Source organism: Parasteatoda tepidariorum, chromosome 10, assembly GCF_982258835.1.
Source record: "Parasteatoda tepidariorum strain Cologne lab strain chromosome 10, Ptep-v5.0, whole genome shotgun sequence".
NCBI lineage: Eukaryota > Metazoa > Arthropoda > Arachnida > Araneae > Theridiidae > Parasteatoda > Parasteatoda tepidariorum.
This window is the reverse complement of record NC_141764.1, coordinates 74,897,777-74,923,704: the sequence shown is the minus strand read 5'-3', so window position 1 is coordinate 74,923,704 and position 25,928 is coordinate 74,897,777. Positions and strand designations below refer to the sequence as shown.

General features: G+C 26.5%; 1 protein-coding gene across 8 annotated transcripts in view; it reads right to left on the bottom strand.

The window, feature by feature from the left end:
* Positions 1-25,928, bottom strand: part of LOC107448889 (ras-specific guanine nucleotide-releasing factor 2) — a 366,035-nt gene that overhangs the window by 66,822 nt on the left and 273,285 nt on the right. For 5 of the 8 annotated variants that reach the window (XM_071184120.2, XM_087153033.1, XM_043043791.3 and 2 more), the window contains exons 10-12: positions 23,707-23,824; positions 19,409-19,563; positions 1,224-1,347 (exon numbers count right to left, since the gene is read on the bottom strand). In XM_071184120.2, the coding sequence (XP_071040221.2) occupies positions 1,224-1,347; positions 19,409-19,563; positions 23,707-23,824 (397 nt within the window). The remainder of the gene's footprint in view (positions 1-1,223; positions 1,348-19,408; positions 19,564-23,706; positions 23,825-25,928) is intronic. The other 3 variants (XM_087153034.1, XM_071184123.2, XM_071184124.2) reach the window with 1 other exon arrangement.

Sequence of the window (25,928 nt, the reverse complement as noted above, 5' to 3'; positions counted from 1 at the left end):
ATTACATTCCGTCTATGTATACAAGCATCAAAGTGATTGTAAATGAATAAATTATGTTTGAATATCGATCTGGATCTGTATTTTTTTTGTTAATATTTCCACGTTATGTCATTATTTTTACATTTCTAAATTTACTTCAAATTTATTATTTCTATATGTCAATATAATTATTATTGGAATGTTTCTTAATTAGAGATTAGGGGCTGACGAATATCATATTTGTCTACTGTTTCATATAAATTTTTATTTGTGAAAGTAATATTTAATTTTTTAAATAATAAAATAATTTCAAAATACATTGTAATAAGAATTTGCTTCAGCCTAAAACATTAGCGGTACTATCTCCATAGCATCTGATGGTTCTTTAACGAATGAAATGTAAAAAGGAATTTTTATTTTACATATTTCAACTTGAAGAACGAAAAGATTTTTATATGAACGAAAATATTTTTAAAGCGCCAAAAAAGCAGAGAAAGTTATCATTATTATTAAATATTTAATGATGCTAACTTTCTCTGTTTTTTGGCTCTTTAAAAAAATACCTAATAATGGTGCAACCTTCCTCGCTTTTAGTTCCCTTCAAAAATACCAAATCATGGTGCAACCTTCCTCCGGTTTTTGTTCCCTTCAAAACACTGATTTTTGGTGCAACCTTTCGCTACTTTTAAGTTCTTTCAAAATACCCATTTTTGGCGCAACTTTCTCTCGTTGTTTGGAGCTAGTTAAAGCACCAATATATAGTAAAACTGAACACCAATTTATGTAGCCAGCAAATGAATGCCAATGTTTGGAGCAACATAGCTCAAAATTTTTTACAGTGTGCATATATTGCGACAATGTGAAGATGTAAGGAGTAAAGATTGTTCTGTATGTTCAAACAGAAAAAATAAAGGCGGAAGACGACAAACTAAATATTTTTACGACGCAGTTTCTCGCATATTATTGTGTTACATATATCTAAAGTTCAAAAAAGAATTAATAAATTTTGCTTTTCCTTCATAATCTTTCATATTATTGATTACTGTTCGTTCAACGAAAATTAATTCCGATCAGCATAACATCCCGTGTATAAACCTTATACGACCGCAAAAGGTGTTGAAGTCAAAACTTGTAATTTTTTAATCGTTACTTTTGCTGAAAGTACTCGTTACTTTTTTGAAGTAACGTTTCCATGCATGAATATAACTGACAAATGTGATTGGAAAAAAAGAAGTGTTTCTTACCACAGTCGTCCACTGTGAATGTAAAGGGTTCTGTGACATCTTCGATAAGTGTAGCGTCAGACAGAGGAATCTTGCCGATGCCCTGATCCGAGAGAAGTTTATGTTGATCACTTTTAGAACGATTCTTTAAGATGCAAACAGGAGAATAGATAGAAAGAGAGAGAAAAACATACACATTCTTCAGTGCTCTCGAAAACTTTTTTTTTTTTTTGGATTGGGGAGAAGAAAATTTGATGTAGGGGTAGAAGAGGGAGGGTGAGTGCGAGGGGTCTATAACCTGTGAAGTATATATTAGTCATACAGTCTAAAAACACAAAATTGGTGCTGGACTATTCATTACAGAATTAAAACTACTCTACCTGTATTGAAAACGATAGTTTTTCCTGTTACGTCATTTGTGGCGCCATTTTGCTTTATCAAGAGCGATGTAAATTTGAAGAGTCTGTTTAAAATCATAATTGGTGCCGGATTATTCATTACAAAATTAAAACTACTATACCTGTATTGAAGAGGATAGTTTTTCTATTACGTCATTTGTGGCGCCATTTTGCTTTATCAAAAGCTTTGTAGATTTGAAGAGTTTGTTTAAAATGAAAATTGGTGCCGGATTATTCATTGCAGAATTAAAACTACTCTACCTGCATTGAAAACGATAGTTTTTCTGTTACGTCATTTGTTACGCCATTTTGCTTCATCAAAAGCTATGTTAATTCGAAGAATCTGTTTAAAATCATATGATTAATTTCTTTTATTATTTTAAATAAATCATTTTTAAACACCATCAGTAATTCTGCGTAAATTGTTTCGAATTTAGTAGTAATCAGTATTCTGCGTAAAATATTTTGAACTTTTGGAAATTTCTTAAAAGTATATGAAATTTTTAATTTTAAAACTCGAAATGAAATTTATTACAGGGATTGGACAGAATAGTGGAAACACTTCTATACTAACACGTGTTCTGTTCTTTTTCAAAAAATACTTAAGGAATCATTTTGTAAATTTATAAGCGCTTAGGTTATGAGATTTCTTATACTTATCAAGGAAGTTTAAAGTTTTTAGAGGTCTGAAGAACAGACAGTAATTTACGAAAGGAAAATGGTATTTTTGAACTCCCTATGCCAAAAAAATGTATCAATAAAGCTTAAAATTTCATTCATAAGTATGAGAAATAGCATGATAGCACTTCTGAAATTTTAAATGATTCTTTTAGTATTTCTTGACAAATGTGAAATACAGAACTACAAAAATTAGTACAGAAGTGCTTCCATTATTTTTTCCAATCTCTCTATATCATAAAAAGAATTTTAAAATTGAGATTTTAAAATTGATGAGTCACTTAATTACATCTATATAATGGAACTATATGTTTGTTTGAATAAGATTGTACACTGTAAAGAATTCCTAGTCAAATTACAATAAAAATTGGCACCCTGAGTGCTTCATCCGTAAAATTTGTTCCATCATAAAATCTATTTTTACCGCAAAATTTTATATCATCATTTTTACTTAATTGCTGTAATTCAGTGATTTTAGAGCAAATATTTCTTTAAAAATCTTTACAGTAAAATTTACTTAATTGCAGTAATTCAGTGATTTAGAATTACAAAACATTTTATTGATTTCGAAATATAATCACCCGCACATCTCATCTTTAATAATATTTTCTAATATACTTTCAAAAGCAGAAACTAACATTATAGAAGATGAATCGTATGGAACGAATCATATAATTATATCTATTATATTATACCTTATACCTATTATTTGCATACATTTTATATAATATATATATATATATATATATATATATATATATATATATATATATATATATATATTTCTGGATTATATCTATCTGCAATATATTATACTGCCTTTTTATCTATGGGAATGACTTCAGGTATGAATTTTGCACGAAGCGGGTACACTGTAAAATATTTTGAATCAAATTACGGTAAAAAGTACCGGCAATCGGGAAACCGGTACTTTTTATTGTAAAATTAATTTCCATCGAAAATTTTATAGAGAAAAAAATCTGCTATACCGTAATTTTATGCGTAATATTTACTGTAAAGTCACTGAATCATTGTAATTAAATAAAGATTACGGTATAGCAGGGTTTTTGTTCCGTAATCCATATAAATTTTACAGTAATATTTACTGTAAAATATCTGCATCATTGTAATCAAATGAATATTACTGCGAAAATTATGAGATATTTTTTGCGGTTAAACGGACTATATGCACTCAGGCTGTCAGCACTTTCTTCCCTAATTTGATCGGGAACTTTTACAGAGTATTCAAAACGTGTATCAATTTTTTGCTAACTGTGATTTAAATTGAAAATAAAAATATTTAATGAAGCTCTCGTAATTAATTTAGCTGTTTGCTTGGAAACCAAAAAAAAATATTTAGAAATGTTCGACGTTGCTAACCGGTGTCCATTGAAAGCACCAGTTGCGGCAAATTATTATTTAAAATAATTATGCTAATTTTTTTTTCTTTTGTGATTATGAAGCATTATCAATTTTTTATATGAATTCAAAGGAGCATAAAAAGTGGATTTCAAAAAAAAAATGATATATATTTTACTATCTTAAAAAAGTAATTAAAATAAATAAATAAATAAAATTTTGATTCCTTTGAACTAGGCCGATAGTTATTAAATTGCTTTTCAGTTTATTCATTTGTGCTCGTGAGGTAAGAAATGAAAATAAAATAAATTTGGTTGGAAATATTGCTCACCAAAATTAATTTTAAAAAATATATCGCCCTCCACGAATTATGAAAAATATTCACCCTACATATTAAAATACATTCAACTTTCTTAACATTACCGACCTCCCCGCTATAAGCATTGAAAATATTCTCTTAATCCCAAAATTAAAAAACTGTCCCTCAAAATTGACTTTTTGACTACCCCATCTGGTGGCACAATTGATTACTAAATAGCATCGTATAGCTCTCCCCGAACATTTAAATGATTTTCTAATTGAAAACGAACAAAGATTTTTATTATTTAGTTAAATTTTGCAATAAACCAGACATTTATAAAAAAAATTATCTAAAATTATATGGGAATATTGAATTTATAGCAATAAATGTATCATCTAAGCATACTTATTTTATTATTTTTATTTTACTTGCATGCCAATGATTACTATTTCTTTTATTTTTCTAATCAAAATTTTTGTTTATTAAGGGTGTTGTCTTTAAAGATGTAACACGATGAATTAATTTTAAACTTTTAACTGTCGGAGAACTCATCCATGAAAATAAAAAAAAATCCTTCAGTTGTATATGAAATGTCCAAATTTGTATGATTGACAAAAAAGAGTAAGAAAAAAGTAATAAATTAAAAAAAATTTTATCATTCAAAGACTGTCCACTATATTCATCATCTTTTCTAAAAAGTAATTTCTTAAAATTTAAAAAAAAGAAAGAAAAAAAAAAAAAACGCTTTGAAACTTATAAAATAAAAATATGTAGGTGAACTGAAGTGATTAAACAACATTCAAGATTTTTTCCGGCAAATTAAAAATTAAATTTTGCAAAACTAAAATTAAGTATTAATCGACTAATAATGATAACAATAAATATAAGGTATAAAAGACGTTTTTTTTACAATAATTATTGTTTAGAATTTAATTATAATTAAAAATAAGTTTTAAGGAATTACTTCTAAGATGGCACAGACATTTATAATAAATGTTTCTTCGTGCGAATTTCGAAGATATAATTTTATAATATTTTTCACTTTCAAAATTTATAAACCACCACAGATATATAAAACCAGTATCTCAAGGAATTTCTTTTTCTTTTACTATGTCGGGGAGAAAAAAATAATTAATTAACAAATGCCGAAGTTTTCAGCTAAATTATTTTTACATTTAACATATATATTCCAGTAAATACCAATAAAAAAAATATGCCTATTTTCAATCAGTATTAAATTTTATAACCTGATGTATACTTTATTATTATTATTTCCGAATTTAGAGATTTCTAAATCATAATGCACAAATTTGAAAATTGAATATTATAATGCTGATAAAATTACTTGTGATTAAACTAATAATAACGTAATGTATCGTTTTTTAATTTCTAATATTGTAGCTTTTGCATACACTTACATCAAAAATGGAATGAAATTTTTAAAAAAATCTTAACTTTTTAAACAGTTTTAGTATTTTACTCCAAGTTGATAAATTTTATAGAAATAATTGCTGTGCTATAATGTGAAAAAAAATTAATCCGATATTATGTTCGGAATGTAAAGTTTGATTGTATATGTTTTTTCCCCCTCTTTAATTCTTAAAGAAAAAGCTATTGTATGCAACGTTTAAGATTTTAACTAAAACAATATTTCTTCTAAGATAATTATAGACTATTTTTCTGACCTGCAGATGGCGCCACATATTGAATATATTTTCTAAAACCTTTACCAAAAGTCCATGGTTTCGATAAATTACAAGCATAAAAACTCTCAATTACGTTTTTTTCTTCTTAAAATTTGTTGAGTTTTTGAAGTATTGTTGTGTTTAAACTAAATTTCATATATTTATATTTCTTTTACATTAAAAGCAGCTTTACTTATACGAACAAAACGGTTAAAGTTTTTGATTTAATTTGCCTAAACCATTCTTAAAATATTTTTAATTTTCAGTTAATAACAACAAAATTAGGCCTCTAGCTTGAAATTAATATTACCTGATTACTTATTTGTATTAACAATTTATAAATATTTTTTTATTTATTTATTTCGATTAAAAGGTTCAGGGCAAATTTTTTGTTTTATTTGAGTTCTTTTTCTATTCTTTTCTGTTTCTTAATTTCTTATTAACAGTAAGAGTGTTTTTACTAAATCATAAAACCAAAATGCATACACTTTTGCACTGGTATGTGCAAAAATGTATTGGGCTAAGCATTAATGTGCATTCCATAAAAAATCTCACAATCTTATAAATCTTTCTTTTGTTCAAAAGTTTAGGAACTTTCTCCACTTTGGGCCTAAGGATGTATAGGACACTCAATTATTTTGTGAACTCAATTATTTTTTGGAAACTCATTGAAATCAAGTTTATTCGCATATGATAATCTTTTGAAATCTATATAATAAATAAATTAAATAATAAGAATAATAAATTACATTAATGTGTATTCCACAAAAAATCTCACAATTTTATAACTCTTTCTTTTGTTTAAAAATTAAGGAACTTTCTCCTGTCTGGGAAAAAGTGTGCATAGAACACTCAATTATTTTGTGAAATCAATTATTTTTTGGAAACTCATCGACATCAAGTTTATTGGCATATCTTTTGAAATTGATATAATAAATAAATTAATTCATAAGAATAATAAATTAAATAAAAAGAATAATGAATTAAATTTTATCTCTCAAGCAGTAAAAAAAGACATATTAGGCAATATTTAACCCATGGACCACTAAAGCATCCTATAGATATTTATAGCTTTTGAAGTTCTAATTTTGTCATATTTATGTATAAATACTTAAATTTTACTACTTAACAAAAAAAAACTATTATCTCATATTCTCCTACATTCATACAACAAAAAACATATTTTTCATGGAGACAGATTCTACCATTAAGAAATTTTTTTAACTGTTTAAATATTAAATCCTTTCTAAAAGCTGTGTGGCCTCAGAATTATATATTATCTATTGTAATGAGGTATTTTGTGTACATTATAACTATGCCAAGCAATTTTAATGACAAGCACATGACAGTTACTTATGAAAATTGATCTGTAGCAAAAAATGTTATTAATCATTAATGATGTTTAATGATTTATTTATTTCATTAAATATCGGTGGCTCAGTGGTTAAGGCACTGAAACATTAAATAGATGGACCAGGATTTGTTCCAGGTGAAGGGTTTGAATATGCACAGTTTTAGGTCAATCGAAGTAAATAAAGGTGGCCGACCATTTTGTCCACATAGTAACAACCATGTAGTTGGTCTCGAAATGGAGGTGCCTTTGCCAACATAATCATCTCTCTTCCCATCTCTTTAACCACAAATTGCTACTGCGAGATTGGCTTTTACAACTTAACCCACTAACAGAGCAGCCAAAATAGTCTTCAGAAGTTTCATACAACTAGAAGGTTATAGTTGTAAGATTATCATTATTATTATGCTAAAAAAAAATACTGATCAAAACTACCAGAATATGGTAAATATTCCGTATTTCTGACTCTACTGGAACAAAAGTGCCGTAATTCTTACTGTAGTGCTTTGGTAGCGAATTTTAAGAAAATTAACAATAAAATATGTTTTCATTATCATGTTATTTGGTAATAAACGTAGTAAGATTAGGTAATTTCATCAAAAAAAGTTGGTAGTCTTTACAGTACTTGTACAATTTGAAATGACGTAGTTTTATAACCTGAATGTTATTTTGTAAAGGCTTAACTATCTATGCAATATAAGCGTATGCAATGCATGCATTATTATGTAAGCAATAAGCATCTATAAATTTTAAAGCTATGAAAAATGTAGATTTTTAAACGTACAATTGCCCGGACAAGGCTTAACTAAATCAATAGCTTGACTATTACTTAGAAAGACTATCCCAACATCCTAAAATAGAAGCGTAGAGGTAGCGGGGTTCAAATCCCACGGCCACCCTGTAAGTATTTGTTTATTTACTCTTTGTTACAAATAAATACGCAAGCTTGTGTGCTCATTACAAAGTTCGACTTATCAACTCTTCTCAGGTAAAAGTATATTGTAAAGACATTACAAATACATGTACTGTATCATGGTGTCCATGGACATATGTTTGCGATGGCTTTTTCTAACTTATGCTATTTGTTCTTCATCTTGATAACGGCTCATAATATATATTATTGGGATACTGTGTAACGTGCAAGCGAGTCTTCATATATATATATATATATATATATATATATATATATATATATATATATATATATATATATATATATATATATATATATATATATATATATATATATATATATATATATATATATATATATATATATATATATATATATATATATATATATATATATATATACACCCTTGTGCAAATTAATTGAAACAAAATTTTTTTTCGTGTTTTTTAAAGAAGATGTTTTGGGGTTGTTTCGGTTACAATGGGGTTGGACCTTTGCAGCCTGTTGACGGTATGATGCGTTCTGAGCAGTATATTACTATTCTGGGTAAAAAATTTGTTCCAGAAACGATACCCTGATGGAACAGGGATTTTTCAACAGGATTTAGCTCCTTGCCATACGTCCAAAATTGTCAAGAAAGTCATGTCTGAGAATCAAATTGAGACATTGGAATGGCCAGGGAACTCTCCGGATATCAACCAAATTGAGAATCTCTGGGCCATATGCAAGAATCGCCTATTAAATATGGACTGTACAACTATGGAGAAGCTAATCACGGCGTTAATTCATGTGTGGTACAAGGACACAAATATTATAAATGACTGAAAAAAAATAGTGGAAACCATGCCGAATCGTGTCCAAATGTTAATAAAGTGTCGTGGAGATCATATTATGTACTAAAAATTTTTGAGTTTGTATAAATTTAAATAAAATAGCATTTTCTCTTAGTTTTCTGAATTTATTGAGTTTGTTTTAATTAATTTGCACAAGGGTATATATATATATATATATATATATATATATATATTGTATACACTTGAAAGCAGTATTTAGGCCTATTTTCTCTTTGTTATAATTGAGAAATATTTTGAAAAATAAATAATTATCTCTCATTTAACTGCTATACACAATTTAACTAAACAACTATTTAAAATAAATCATTGAAGTCTGAACAGTTTTTTATTATTCTATTAGGTAAAATGTTAAAATTATTAAATAAATGGTAAAATGAATGATAGTTCTAAAGATGGTTTTAGTAATTTTATCGTGATACCACGGTAAACATTTATTCGGTTAAATTTACTATATAGTTTTTTTTTAAATTTTTACTAAATAAATGGTAATAAGAGCTAAGATTTTAAAAACCAGAATTTAGGGGAAACCGTTGGCATATGAACGGAAAAGTTATAAAGTGATAGTTGCAGTTTTGTTTAATTATCTATATTTTTGGTTCTATTACCAGATTTTTTTAGTAGAAATGTTTTGATCATATAAGAATGGTAATTTTACCAAAATTCTTTTTCTCTGTGTACTATTATTTTGCATCCTGAAAAAATCTTTCCAATTTAATCTCAACTGCAAGTGTAAAGTTTGAGTGGCTTTTATCGAAAAAAAATAATCGTACCAATACTTACATAAACTGAAAGAATTTCTTGTCGGCTCTGTATACCAGAAATAAACCTATGGTAGATTGTTTAAGTGGTTTAAGTGGCTAAGTGTAAGTGGTTTTTACCGGAAAAAAATAATCGTAACAATAGTTACATAAACTGAAAGAATTTTTTGTCAGCTCTGTATACCATAAATAAACCTATGGTAGATTGTTTAAGTGGTTTAAATGGCTAAGTGTAAGTGGTTTTTACAGGAAAAAAAATAATCGTAACAATACTTACATAAACTGAAAGAATTTTTTGTCAGCTCTGTATACCATAAATAAACCTATAGTAGATTGTTTAAGTGGTTTAAGTGGCTAAGTTTAAGTGGCTTTAATCGAAACAAAAAATCGTAACAATACTTAGATAAACTGAAAGAATTTTTTGTCGGCTCTGTGTACCATAAATAAACCTATAGTAAATCGTTTAAGTGGCTAAGTTTAAGTGGCTTTTAACGAAAAAAAATAATCGTACCAATACTTACAAAAACTGAAAGAATTTTTTGTCGGCTCTGTATACCATTAATAAACCTATAGTAAATCGTTTAAGTGGTTTAAGTGGCTAAGTTTAAGTGGCTTTTAACGAAAAACAAATAATCGTAACAATACTTACATAAACTGAAAGAATTTTTTGTCGGCTCTGTATACCATAAATAAACCTATAGTAGATTGTTTAAGTGGTTTAAATGGCTAAGTTTAAGTGGCTTTTATCGAAAAAAAAAAATAATCGAAACAATACTTACATAAATTGAAAGAATTTTTTGTCGACTCTGTATACCATAAATAAACCTATAGTAGATTGTTTAAGTGGTTTAGGTGGCAAAGTTTATGTGGCTTTTATCGAAAAAAAAATAATCGTACCAATACTTACATAAACTGAAAGAATTATTTGTCGGCTCTGTATACCTCAAATAAACCTATAGTAGACTTTTTATGTTAAATAAACGATTTTATCACACGGAGAAAGATATTTCGGTAAAATTAACGTGCTGAATGGTAATGACAGTTAGAGTAAATCGTAATTCTGGTAAGTAAACCCAAAATGTACGTTATTTAAACCATCCATTTGATAATTTTTCAGTTCATATCGTAACTGCTTACTTGACATTCTGGTTCCCAAAATTTTAGTTCTTTTTACCACACTTTTAGTAAAAAAAAGCGAAACTTAAAAGTAAATTTAACTGAATAAAAGGCTTTTCAGCCATGCTCTAAGGTATCATGATAAATCTACTAAATTTTACCACTTTTACCAAGTTTTATCACATATTATAAAATCATATTTTATTGATAATTTTATTTAAGTTATTAAAAATTGTTTCAATAAAAATTATAGAGTTTTTTTTTTGTGTTCCCATAAAGCCAGTGTCCCGGTAAATTTTATCATATTCTGGAATTTATTTTTTTCTCATTGTGAAATTATCGCAATATACTAAATGCAAACAAAAGAATTTGTGGCACCAATTTTGTGTTAGAAAGCATGAGTAAGCAAGGACAAAAGGGAGATTTCAGGGAATATATCTATCTACTTTGACTAAGACATTATATTGGACTAAAAAACTAAACAAAATACCAGATTTGTATAGATTTATTTCGCACCCACTTAAATTTCTGTCATAATTAATGCATAATTTTTAGATGAAGATAAACTACCAGCTTTTTTCAATTTTTCAAGATAAATTCTTTTAAATAAATAGAAAAAAAATTATGCTTTAAAAGTAAATTTGATGCATTAGTTGTTTTATACAAATATTTGAAAGCAAACTTTCTTTACTTTCAATATCTTAGTGCAACGAAAAATTAACACTGAAGTTTTGTTTTGACAACAAAATATACATAATACATCTAAACATGCAGCATGCACAACAAAAACAGAAAACATTGTTTAACACAAGTTTACGAGCAATAGAATACTTAGTAATAGTTAATTTAGAAGAATTTAACCACAGCCTAATAAATATGTACAAAACAAAGAATATAGAAAATAATACTTATATAACAAAAATAATAACTTTTGTGAAGAAAGATATATGTAAAGATGAATTATTATAAAATATTAAATAGAAATGAACAGTCAACAAATAACCGGCTTATCAATATTGATCATAATACAAATATTTACTAATACAAAAGAACTCATAAAACAATATTTAGAAATAAAACATATACAATAGATATATATAGATATATTATCACGCAGTTTCACAAACAACAAAGCCATATGCATCAACACAAGTGTTTTTCAAACTTTTTTGAGGGAAAATGAATTTTTATTTTGAACAAACATTGAACAAATAACATTACAACAGCCATTATATTAAATGCTTACCTTCTCTGTGTTTAAACGAAATGTTCAAGTAAACTTTTTTCTTTTTCAATAAACAAAAAATATGAGCATTAAATCATACATATAACGTATGCAATGGGAAAGATAAATCGTATGCACCAAACATGTTATTTTATCACTCCTTCTTTACATTTTTTACTTTACTACCCTTTATTACATATTTTTTTCACTCCCATTTTCTACATATTTTATTTTACTACTCATTTTAACTTATTTTACTTTATTCCACTTCTTTTACACAGTTTATTACCTTTTTTTACGCTTTTTATTCAATTCCAACTATAAGTTCACACTCTCCCTATATTTTTACATATCTTTTTCAAATTTTTAATTGTTAATAAAATACTTTTTACATCCTGTCAAGTTCAAATACATTTTTTTAAACTTGTAGTTTTTGAAACTTGATGTTAATGCAGTTTTTTTCAAATATTAATTTATTTATTAAATTTAATTAATTAATTTTAGTTTTATATGGGAGAAAAAGAATTGCCATTTAATAGGGTGATTCTGTCATATGTATATACATATTTATATTAATTGTAATTAAGTAATAAAAAGAGACTAAATTAAAATATTTCTTTGTTGCTAGTAGGAATTGACTCTATTTTTTTATATTACTTGCTTTATTACCCTCCTTTCATGAATTTTATTTTATTTCTCGACAAATAACTAATTTTTTATTTATTTTATTATTACATTTTAACCTTTTTAAGTTGCGTTTCTTACTTGGAATATTTTCTTAGAAAATTTATTTATGTGTCTCAAAATTCAGTCAAGGGTAGGAAAGTAGTATAATTAGTATTGGAAAAGTAATAAGCGTACTAATATGTAAAAATTTTTTGACTTCATTCAATTTAAATTTTTAATTCCACATTCTATTCTTTTTCTATATTAGAAGTTATAATTGGGCTTCATATTTTTCCTAAAACATTTTTTTTTATTTTAAAAAGCGCAGTTTAATTTTAAATCAAAGTAGACTAATTTTAAAATGTTTTGTATAAAACAAGTTACACGGTACGCAAAAAGATCAAGATTTCGAACCCCAAATCAAGGTACAAATCAAAACTTCGAACCTCAAATTCAAAATTTAACTTAATTCATAATTTTACGGAACTTTAATACTATTTAAAGTATTGTGGTTACATTTTAATTAACTAAAAAATTTTTTTTGAAGAAAGGTTAAATAGTTTGAAGGTTTTTTATCGAAAAATATGAAAGTTTTATTTTTAATTGAAATTTTGAACTAGCATAGATATTTAGTATTATTTTTTTACGTTATTAGAGTTTTAAATTTTGGTTATTCTGTAAGATGGGCTGACTTACTGTTGCACACCAGGAAACTTACATTTTACTTTCACTTTTTTTTACAAAAGAATAGCCTGATTTAGTAATAAAACTGAGCTACCTTTATCAAAATAAAATTCTTTAGCAAAACTATGAAGACAAACTATACGCCCATATCCCATTAGCAGGTTATAGTGCAGCTTAAGAAATTTGGTAAATGTCATAAAGTCGAAAAACATGCACATTTGGCATAATTTGCCATTACCAGTAAGTCCCCATAAGACATGGTTACAATTGTGAATTTTTTATGTATTCATCATTACTCTACACAAAGTTTATATAAAGGTTGTAGTATTGGTCTCCGTAATCGTTCATTAAAAAAACTTATTTACTTTCCTTTTTTAATATTTAGAAAGCCGTGATTTAGATAATAGGGTACAACATGTTTTGATTATTTGTGCTAATTTAGTGTGCTAATATAATGTATTATAACATGTGCTAGTTTAATTATTTATATTTAAATTTTCTACACTTTGGGGGTAGGTTTAAACTCATTATTTTGCATATTTAAAAAAAATTGAGAAAGTTAAGGAAAGAACATGACGGGAGATATTTAAAAATAAAAGAAACGTTAAAATAAAGGAGGCAATATAATCGTTTCCCACTTCATTTATACATAAAAATCTACTTAACATTTAGAAATGAACTAATAAAAATTTAACGATTTAGTTTAACGAAAATGGTTAAAAAAATACCTTAACGTTGTATTTCATCAGAAAAAGTACACCCGAATAACTCAAAACTAATGTGTCATAGGAATAATAAGATAAAAAATCTTGTATTTTTCGATTCTTCGGTTCAAAATTTTCAAGAATCTACCAATGTAGTTGACTTTTCGAGCTTAAATTTTTGTTTTTCATTGTTATCATCGGTGAAAATGATGATTGGATTTAGTTTGTATACAGTAAATTATACAGTTTGTATATAGTAAAATTATACAGTGAAACCTCTCGGGAGCAACCACTCTCTGTTCCACAATAAACTGGTCGTTAATGGAGGTTTGTCGTTCACAGGGCTCCATTGACTTCAAAATGGTATCAAAGGTGCATAATGTTTCGCAAGCAATTTTAGTTAAGCTCAGTGTCATTTTCTTAGTGCAGAAATACCACTTTTACTGGCGTCATAAAAACGGGATCGATGAATAAAATCTTTCGTCAATAAAAATGACCTTTACTGATATAATTATGTGTAAAAATGCATTTTCCAATCATGAATGATAGAGCTGTTTCAAACGAATAAACAATTATGTTTTGTATTTAAGTTGGCATTTAATTTCATATCATAAAAATTAGTTAGCTTTAAAGCGTGCTTGTTTGAGATGCTTAGTTTTTTCTAAAATAACTTTTTTTTTTATTTTACTTTCAACTTTTAAAAATAAATCATTGATAGTTTCGTCTTTAGTACACTCTGACTGCAACATGAGGTTGTAGATCTCTTTCAGAGATTGTCAAAAAGAAGTTTATAAATTAGAGCCACTCACAAATATTTTGAATACATTTGAGTCTACTAATTTTTTTTGTTAATATATTTTGTTTTGACACTTTATCGTGTTTCTTTATTTGACCTTTTCTGCATTTGGTGCAGAGGTTGTCACTGGAGGAGGTTTGGGTGGTCTCTTTTACAGGTTTTCTTCAACAAAAAGTATATCCCAAAAGTGGTCACAAATAGAGGAAGTTTTTTTACTGGAGGTTTCACTGTAACTACTAAATTATTTACAAAGAAAAAATATTATTTGTGTCTCGAACATTAACCAATAGAAGATCTTCAAATTTCATTCACTGGCGCCTAATAGGAATGAAAATCGGCAAAAGGACAAGTTTTTTTTTTGCATAATTTTATGAGTTTAATTTTGATTTTGAATTTTAAGGACTCCCAAGTATTTGTTATGAGGTTTTCAACAAAGCAATTCGTAGAAACCCTAAAATTCGTCTTGTGAAGACTATGTCAAACGCTTTAGAAAATTGACACATATGAACAATTTTTATTTTTTTGACAAAAATAATTTTTCAAAAAATAATATTTTTCAAGGGTTTGTGTTAGGTTTAAGTTTCAGCCAATTTTTTATAAGCATTCGTGTCTACTTCAAGTTGTAAATATACTTTATATTTTTTAAGGTTTTTCTTGTTTGCTTTAAGCTTCTCTTTTTAAAATTAATATGCTTTTTTAAGGTCTATGTCCCTTTTAAGAAGTTTATTTTTTTCTTCTCAATAATTTAATGTATTTTAAGATTTTGAGTGTACTCTGAGTTTATTTCCAGATCCAGTAATATACTTCAGTTTCACAATAAACAGATAGAGCACTGAAGAAAATGATGCTGATCTTAGTTCCAATTATTAATACAATATTATTCAAAAGATCATCAATATAAATTTATAAAAATGGAAATAAAAAGGAACAAAACAAAAACAACAACAACCAAAGTTTAAATTAGTGTAATGTGTTTTTTATACAATACAATTAAATATTGTGTTCATGAATACATAAAGAATAAACGTTTAAAACATGTAATTTAAAACTAAAAAAGTACGAAAATAAAGTCATAGTGTTATGTCATAGTACGAAAATAAAGTCATAGTCACTTGTCTACACAAACAGGATATTAAAAACGTATCATTCCTAACATGTTCGTAAAAAGAATAACACCAATAAGCAATTGGTGTTTCAGTGTTCTGTTTTTAAAACGCTAACTCCTAAATAACACTAATTACTTAGACTATTAAGTCATTTACCTGAAAAATAGTTTTAGATAATTATAAAAAAGATAAAAAAATCCAAGATAGGATTTTTTACGAATATGCTATACAGCACGGCTTTTTAAGAATAAAATCTAACAAGGCGGACAAAAGCAAGAGAAATAATTAAACAGCCTTGCATGCAATGCAATAACAAAAAAGTAACGGGTAAGTTTTATTTTTAAGTAATCATTAATTAAACAACATAAAGTTCATCCAAGAACAACTTACAATCTCTTCCAAACAAGCTCCAATCTCGTTCTGTTCTAAAAAATTTTAATACAAGAAAAAAAAGAAGAAAAAAACTTGAGAGAGACTTTTGTGATATTGCATTGCATGCTTCACCATTCAATTATTTCCCCTGCTTTTGCCCACCTTGTTAGATTTTCTTCATAAAAAGTCCTGACACTATGTAAAAAATAGTTTTTTAATTATATTAACATATTTTTGATACATTTACACGTTTTAATTTCACTTTTACATTAAAATAATTCCATGTTTGTAATAATAACGTGATTTCTATTTTACAAATTAAAAAAAAATGCGCTTTTGCTGTTTATTTGATATTTTGAATGTGATCCCCCTTTCTGTATCTTAAAAAGACTAACTTTTTATAAAAAGATTTTACTGTAATTAAAATTCCATCCTCTAAACATACTTTAGAGAATTTTGACATATCTGGAAAAAACCGGGAATAAATGTGGACAAACATTTGTTGAAATAAAATGATACAAGACTTTTTCCGTGAAATTCAAATTAAGTAATTTAATATATCTTCATGTGGCAGAAGGTGTATATTATTTTTCGTACTTTTAAAACTAATTTTAACAATTTTCAATCTTACTCAAAAGTAACGACGCGTAATTCTATACTTTGTAAGAAACATAGGATTTAGGAAACCATGGCAATAGTTATTAAAACTTTTGTAACAGAAAGGTCTTGTAATTCTTACTAAGAAATCATTTCTTGCAAATGAACTAAAATTAAAGTTATATTTTTATATTTAAAGATCAATTAAAATGGTTAGTTCAAATTTAGCAATCACACATTTAATAACATATTATTAATAAGTGGGGAATAACTTTTAAAGCAGCTTTTGTTAAAGTTTAAGTCTACGTTTATTAATAAACTAAAATTCGAAAGAGAAGTATTTTAAACTTGGGCTGTTTATTATAAATATTTTAAATTTTAAAATAGGCTATTTATTTTTATTATAAAACTTAGAAAATCATAATAATAAATTCCAGTTTGCAGGGCATAAATTTTTTGCTCGTATAATAAGACTTTAACAAATTACCAGTTTTAAAAAGCCGAAGACCTAAATGGCTTTAATTGTTACCAAATTAGAGTTAGAATTAGTTAATTAACTGATCGTCCAGCAAAGAGAAATTTATAAGGGAATAATAAGAACATCTTTAAAAAAAATTTTAACTACGAAAGATTAATTTCTAAAGGTTTTCCAGATGAAGTCAACAGTCAAAATAAATCAAAACATTTGAAATATGTACCAGTTTTCTATTTGTTAAAGTGAGTTCTTTTTATCGCATAAAATCCGTAATCCTTAAACTAATAAATATTGTTCTTTTTTAGTTTAAACAAAAACAAACTCTCCTTAATAAAATTTAATACAAAATCCGAAATATAAAATAAAATATTTCGAAAAATGTACGATTATTTTAAAATTCAATTAATCGGGATTTAATAAGATTTAGCTCAAATTGAGGCCTACAGCGAGCTTTTTCTGAGAAAACTCACATTCTTTTTTTAACAAACAGCAGTTTTAAATCAGAAAATAAAGTTTTAATAGCTTAAAATGGACAATGGTGTAAAGGTTTATTCAGTTAATATTATTTTTACGTTTTTTTTTCTTCGTATTCTTACCTCTGGAACTAAACTAATTGTAAGAATAAAGAAAATCATTACACCAGTTAACACTCAAAGATAATAATCATTAAAAAAACAATTCATTATTATTTGGTTCAATTGTTACATAAAGTATTTTGAGTTATTTTTCATAAAAAAGATTTAAAAATATGCAGTAATAAACGAAAAAAATTCTAAATAACTCATTGAACCGAATTATTTCGAATTCATTATTCATAATTATTTTCTCGAAAACTATTAAACCGATTTCCTTCATACTTCATTTAACTTTTGAAATGACGGAATTTAACCAACATTTTATATTTTCTTCTAAGAATCTTTATTAAAAATCAATTCTTGTTTGAACTACTCTCTGAATAACTGAGTTCATAATTTGTAATCATTACAATGTGAAACTTCTTAATTTTGAGAAACATCAAGATCTTCGAAAACTGAAAATATTCATAATAAGGAATACTAGTAGACTGTCGATTGAGTAAAGTATTGAAATTTTATTTTAAGAGCTAAATACGTTGGGAAAAAATAAATTTCTATTGACTGTTTCATATTCTATTTAAGAGCAAAGCTCTATTTAGTTTTTTTTAAAAAATTGTTATTACAAATTTATACCCTAATTACATTTTCAGCTAGCCTAAAACAAAGTTATAATTCAAGAAAGCTAAAGTGTTTCAAAGAAAGATTACAAACGGTATGGCTAAACAATTCATTCAAAGTTATGAGAACAATGAAATAATTAAACAATATAACACTAAAAAATACATTATACTTTATGACGGAAAGTAAATAAAATTATTAACTATCACGTTATATAATTGCGGCAGGCATCTATTTTAGAATTACTTGCTATTTAATTACTATTTTCTATTTTAATTATGAAAAACAGCTAATTTATAAAAAAAATACTACAAGAATTAGTTCATAACACATTTTGATTTACTATTATAAAATCAAAAATATCTTGAAAATATTTTTATTTACGAAAACAATTTAATAGATTTACTTATATTCTCCTTCTATTAAAATATAATAACACATTAAACCTAACTCATGTATTTTGAAGAAAAATATAGCATTTGATTGTATATTTTATGAAATTTTTTTTTTTGAATCTTTCAAAAATATTTAGAAAATTGTTGTATTTATAAAAAAATTGCTGATAAATTTTTTGATACTTTTCTCCTATAAAAATATACCTTATTCATAAATTTATACATATATTTCGAAGAAAAATATTGTATTTAATTGTATATTCTATGAAACAGTGTTTTTTGTCAACAATGAGTCTGTGAGTATCAATGTTTTATTTTGATTAATTGCCGTACGTGTTATATGTGTGCTTTGTTTAATAGGGCAGAAAAATTTATTTATTTAAAACAAAATTACTAAATAATACCTTAAAATGAACATAAAATTGTTAAATCCCTTTGCGTAAAAGCATAGAAAATAAACTATTTACAAATGCAATTAGGAGAAATGTTATCTAATACTTGTAAATTCTTACATAAGCAAAAGAAAGATGGAACAAAAATGGCTTATAAAATTTAAAAAAAATTTGAATAGAGCTCTAACCTCGATTAAATGAAGCTTCCCATTGGTTGAACGAGTACAGAGTAACATGTGATTGGTGAATAGGAAACATTGCCGTACGACTTCGGTTTCCCGTTTTCCCATTCGAGGTCTCTGTAACTTGGATTTTTCGCTTCCTAACACCTGAACAACACTACCTGTAAAAAATGGAAATTAAATGCTTCCTGAAATAAAGTAAAATTATAAAATGCTTCTAATAAGAAAACGTTATTTTAGTAATAACGCTTTTGCAGTAATTTATATTCTACATGTTTAAGACAATGACATATTTCTTTCTATTAAAAGAATGAATAAAAACATTTTAATATCAACACATGTATGTTTGTGGTAGTTCAGGTCTTATAAGTTTATAACAATAATATTTTTCAACATGGAGCAAACAATTCTAGTAAAATTACCCTATTATATTGTAAAGATATTTCTGGTAAAAATAAATTCTGCAAATAAAACAAAAATATACGATATTAAAACCTCGGTATTTTTTCTGCACACATGGTAACGGTTTAACCGTAAGTTCTGGGTTTTCAAAATTATATTCTCATTGCCACACAGTTAGTAAATACAAAATTGAAAAGTAAATTTAACCAAATAAATGGTTTTTATGCCATACTCTAAGGTATCATGATAAAATTCCAAACTTTTACCCTATTTTAAAACCCTATTTGATTGTTAATTTTACCAAGATTCAATACCAAAGTGCTTCATTATCAACAGTTACCGAGCTTCTTATGGTTCCTATAGAGGAAGGAATACGGTCAACTTTACCATATTTTGGTAGATTTGAGCGAACTTTTATTCTCATTGTAATAATAAAACTAACAATCGTAGTAACAACTTGTTTATAGCGTTAATATAACCCGTTGATACAGATTTTATAACGTTAATATGACGTATTAATAAAAGGTTTACAGCATCAATATATATTTCTAGTAATGCCGTAAAATGCAATGGTCTATAAGAGTATTAGGTAGTATTATCATAATTGAATCTAGTTATGCAGGCTCTTTTGATATTTGTAAGTAGTAAAAAAAAATTTTATAGCTGTGTTTAAAAAGAGAAAATATTTTCCCAATTTATAAATTTTCTATTTTTCTTGCAATTCTGTTTTTTAAAAACATAATACCCATGAGTTAAAATTGTGAAAATAAGTGAATTTTTTCTGTTATAACTAACTTATTACTTATTATTTTCATAATTAACTTATTACTTATTATTTTCATAATTAACTTATTACTTATTATTTCGAACTTATTATTATTAACATGATTAATACACATTTTATACTGAGATACATCTAATTAACTTTCTGATTGAAACTGAAAGCTAGAGAACATTTTTAAAAAAATTAAAAATGAAGGTATGCACCTAAAGCACCTAAAAAGAAACTAAAGTAAATATTATTTCCGCAAGTTCAATTCATTATAGTTAGTTTTGTGGTCTCGGTCTTAGTTATTGCGAGCAGAGTTTAAAATTTTACAATAAAGTTTAAAATTCACCGAATTGTTCTCACCTAAGCAGACACCTAAGCATTTCAAGTTAAAAAAGAAAGTATGGTTAATACTATCAGAATGTGGTAAAACTTACGGTGGTTCCGAACGCCAAAAGGCTTGGTAATATTTGCCGAAGCGCTTTGGTAATTATTTTGATAAAATTAACAATAAAAAGGGATATTATAATATGTAGTAAAATTTTGTGAATAATGATTAAATTTGGGTAGTTTTACCATGATATCTTAGAGCATGACATAGAAGCAATTTATTCGGTTAAATTTACTTTCCAGTTTTGTATCATTTACTAGAAATTTGGTAATAAGAACTATCCTTTGGAAAACCAGATTTCCAGTAAACCTTTATAATAGTAATTGAAAAGTTACTAAATGAATAGTTTAAGCACCGTATATTTCAGTTTTATCTACCAGAATTATTATTTTTACTAGAAATGCCATTAGTATACAGAACATTAATTTTAATAGATTTTTTTTCTTCGGGCAGTATAAAATAATTTAGAAAAAAAATTTAAAAAAAACATAAAAAGATTTATTAACTTAAACCAAATTTTCGAAATATGAGAATAAATATTCAATGCCTTTTATTTAAAAATTTGGCAATGGTGTTTAAAGAATACTTTTACTTTTACAATTATTATTTCGCGAAAGTGATCTAAGTATAAGAGAAGCAATAAATTCTTACATTTAAATTACGAAAATGTTTTTAAACATTTTAGAACTTCACGGTAGTTCCTTATTGTAACGTAAAAAGATTAAATACTTTTGTTCACAAAATTTTTTGATAGTTTTCTAAATACATATAAGATGCATATTTATACTGTTTATGCACAATATTCTGATTTATTAAAGTTTTATAAATTTTATTTCCTAGCTATTTTTTCATTTATCTAAAAAACTCAAATTTTAAAAATTATTTACTGATAAAATGACTGCAACTAAAAATACATATTTTTTAATTAGAAACTGATTGTAATACTTCTGAATATTCGTATGGTGCAATAAAAGTTTTATTTTTAGCTTTCATCTGAATTAAGAAATTTCAATCCATCAAGAAACTGCTAAGAATCCTCGTCCTTGTAATTAGTAAGATATTGCGATATATAACATTACATTAGTAAATACTGATGCGTAATGATCTGCATAACGCGTCATATTTTGATGGAATGGAGTTTAATTAAGGAAGAAACTTAAATATTGCAATTAAGAAAGAAATATTGAAAACGGTTAAAAATAACTTAAATGTTATGTTGCGATGTGGAAAAAGAAGATATTGTTTCCGATGATTTTTTATTTTATTCATTTATTTTACACAGAATTAAATGAGATGAAGTTCTTTACAATAGTACCCATTGATTAGAGATTTGCAGAAATTTTATATGTAAAAAGAACTATTTTTGAAATGTAAATATTTATATTTTGTTCATTTCCAGTAAATATTTATAGCTTATTCGTTAGTCCTAGTAGCTAATTAAAAAATGATACATTGTTTTAGATAAATATTTTACGCTTACTTGAATTAAATTAAATTGTAGTCGATAAAAGGAATAACTTCAAAGAATAATTCCTGTTTAAAAAAAGTAACAGTCGAAAATAGTATTTTTTATAGATAAAACTCCCTGCTACTTCGGAGCTATTATTTATATTATCTGGAGATTGGGTATTAATAAATTCAGCGTAACAAGATGCATAGGCATCAGTACTTCATTTTCATAGATAATTGTTTTATATGTATTAATAGGTTCAGTACAAATTTGTACATTTTACACTTAAAATTCTTACAGCTTCTAAATTACTAATGCAATTCATTGGGAAAAAACATTTTATTCAGCTTAAAACACTATATCAAAGGCAATTCAAATAGCAATCTGTAAGGCTTTGTCTTCTTTCTGCTAAAACCTAACACACGGAGATTTGAAACATTTTTGGTAGAACTTTTATGCCAGATGGTTTTATTTTATTTTGTTTCATTACCGGCGTTGAATAGCCGCCCAAATTTTGAGTTCACGACTACAAATTTTCAACCTCGAAGCCTTATAATTTGAAACCCAATCCATAAGACAAGAGAGTAATCCGCACTTGCGTTACATGGAGAGTAAAAACACGAAACCATCCACAGGTGAGGGGAATCAAAGCCATGATCTGTCTTATATTGAGAATATTTTATGTCAGCACTGTAGTTAATGTGAGCCTGGAGCAGAACTCGTAGCGACCAGCCATTGCTGGAATTCGAAACCGGTTCACCTTATTGGAAGGCGAGTGCTCTATCCCCTGAGCCACCACAGCTCTTGCCAGATGTCTGACGTCATTTGAGCTTATTACTTTACTGTACTATTTATAAAATAAAAGTTTCAAAATCTAGATCATATGTTCCTTTTTTAAAATTAAACTGCTATAAATTTGAAAAAAAAAATGTTTAAAAATCTTTTTTTTTTTTTCAAATTTCAAAATGTTTTTGGACCATATGAACAAACCGTTGATATTTAAAAAAAGAATGACTTCTGAAATAATGTATTTGGGGATGATTAAATTCGAATCTTGGTAAATTACTAAATGCTACAAAAATTTTGAATTTTTTTTTTTCAAAATTATGAATAAATATTTCCCATTTATGAAAACGGAATTTCATATTGTTTTGACCCTTAAGCTTTTCTGTAAACTTCTATATTTGCGAGTAAAAACTTCTATCGACTTTGAGTTCATAAATTTTAATGAAACACACAAATATTATACTCGAATTTAATAAAAATAATTGTTTTAAAAAGTAAATATTTACCTTGTCTAACAAAAACTTGATTGACATCCAATAAAATATCACAACCACCAGCGATCATTCTTTCAGTCGCTAGGTTTTTTCGAATATTTTCGGTTTCACTTACTTCATCGTGCATTTGCTAAAAAAAAGAACAAAAAAATTACCTTCATTTTTAATACAATACATTTTTAAACATTATGAGAGGAAATTATTGAAGCTTTCTCACAGAAAAAAAATCTTTACTTGATAGATATATTGAGAAAGAATTTTGATGAAAACTATAAGAATATAGTAAAAGTTATAGTGTTTCCGGCTCGGTAATGTGTACCTAAGCCCTTCGGTAATGATTAAGAAATGGAATATAGTTTTATAATGTATGAAAAAATTTGATGAGTGGTAAAATTTGGTACTTTCATCATTATACCATAGACCATGGCATAAAACCCATTTATTCGGTTAAATTTACTTTTCACTGGGGTATTTGTTACTAAATGTGTAGTTATAAAAACTATAATTTTGAAAACCAGAATTTCCCGTCAACCGTTACCACATGGACGGTAAAATTACGAAATGAATGGTTTAATATACCGTATATTTTGGATCCATTAACCAAAAATATGATTTGGATAAAATAAACAGTAATGTTATTACTAATTTGTCCACGTAATGATGCAATGTGAGGTCCATTTTCTTCATTATTATTATAAATTTAATTCAGACATTTTTATTTGAGAAATCAATCCACTTTAATTGGACTATCAACTAGACATTTAAAAAACTTAGGATATTTCCCATGTTTTCTTTCTTTTTTTTTTGCCCGAAGTGCAGTGAAGCAAAAGCCATTCGGTTAATTTAGTACCCAAGAGCCTTATGCTGAAACATGTGTACGTGTTTTAGGTATTTACGGTGAATGCACTTGTGCATAAATCCGATTCAGACTGGAGGTATAAATATCGTCATCATAAATTTTATCACGTTTATGTTACGTGAATCACGTTGTGAGTTTATTTTGTTATGTTATGCATATCAATCAGTTTTTACACGATCGAAAGTTAAAATTTTTTTAAAATTAATAAGCATGTTTTAACTTGCATAAACTGCACACTGCAAAAAATAATTTTTTCTTCCAAAATTGAGCAAAAAATGTGTCAAAATAGTTTAAAAACAAATAATAATCGAATTTGAAAACCACTTGTATTCAAAATTGAAACAGCATATTGAGCTATATGCCTAGTCTCAAATGTGATGTGGCGTAAGAAATGTGCGAAGAAAATGTTCGTTGGCTGCCGGTAGGATTCGAACCTTGTACCTCAGTGTCGTAGTAGTGTAGTAGGGTGCTCTAACCTAAGCACCAATCTTTAGGATAAGTTAGGAAGCTTTACGTACCGGTCGTAGCAATACTAGTTTCCAATTTTAATGGTACAAAGTATTGCAATTTAGATAATATAGTCTAAATAGCTAATTCAGTAATTTTAATTTTACTTTTTGATTATTTCGCTGTATCCTAAGAACTTTACAGCGAATAGAATGCATGTCATGATATGTCATTGTCATTGCAGCTGCCACTATAAAAAGCTTCTGAACTCAATCTGGACTAGGTTGTGTAACTATAGTGGTTAGATCATTCTGAATCCTAGAGATCCTAGTTTTGAATCTTCCCTAATTCAACATCACTTCTGAGATTATACATTTTTATCAAAACTGAGTAAGCATTGCTTCAGTTTCGAATACATGGGGTTTTCAAACTCATAATTCTTTTGCTCAATTTCGTGAAACCCTTTTTAACATTGTACTAAAGTTGAAAAATATCGTTCTTAATTTTTTTAATTAAACTTTTTTTGCAAAAAAAAAAGTTTCTAATTTTTAATTTATCAATCCCCAATTCCACAAAGAAATAAAATGCATAATTTTTCTGTATTACATAGACTTTGTTAAATCATATATACTTATGTAGTCTAAAATTTCTAGCAAAGTAAAAATTTTAACTGTAAGACTAATAAAACATTTTTATATAAAACATTTTATTTAATATTAGTTTAAAACATAAGAATTTTTTTGAAAACATAAATATTATTTTAGAATATATAAATAAAAAATAATTGAATCATCATTTCATTTAAATATTTAATGAAACGTTGACAGAAAGTACTTCAATTACAATCGATGCAATAGAAAGGTAGTTCAATTTGAATAATTTAATAGGTAAAAAAAATCAAATTTCACAAGTTTTTCAAGCCTAAGTT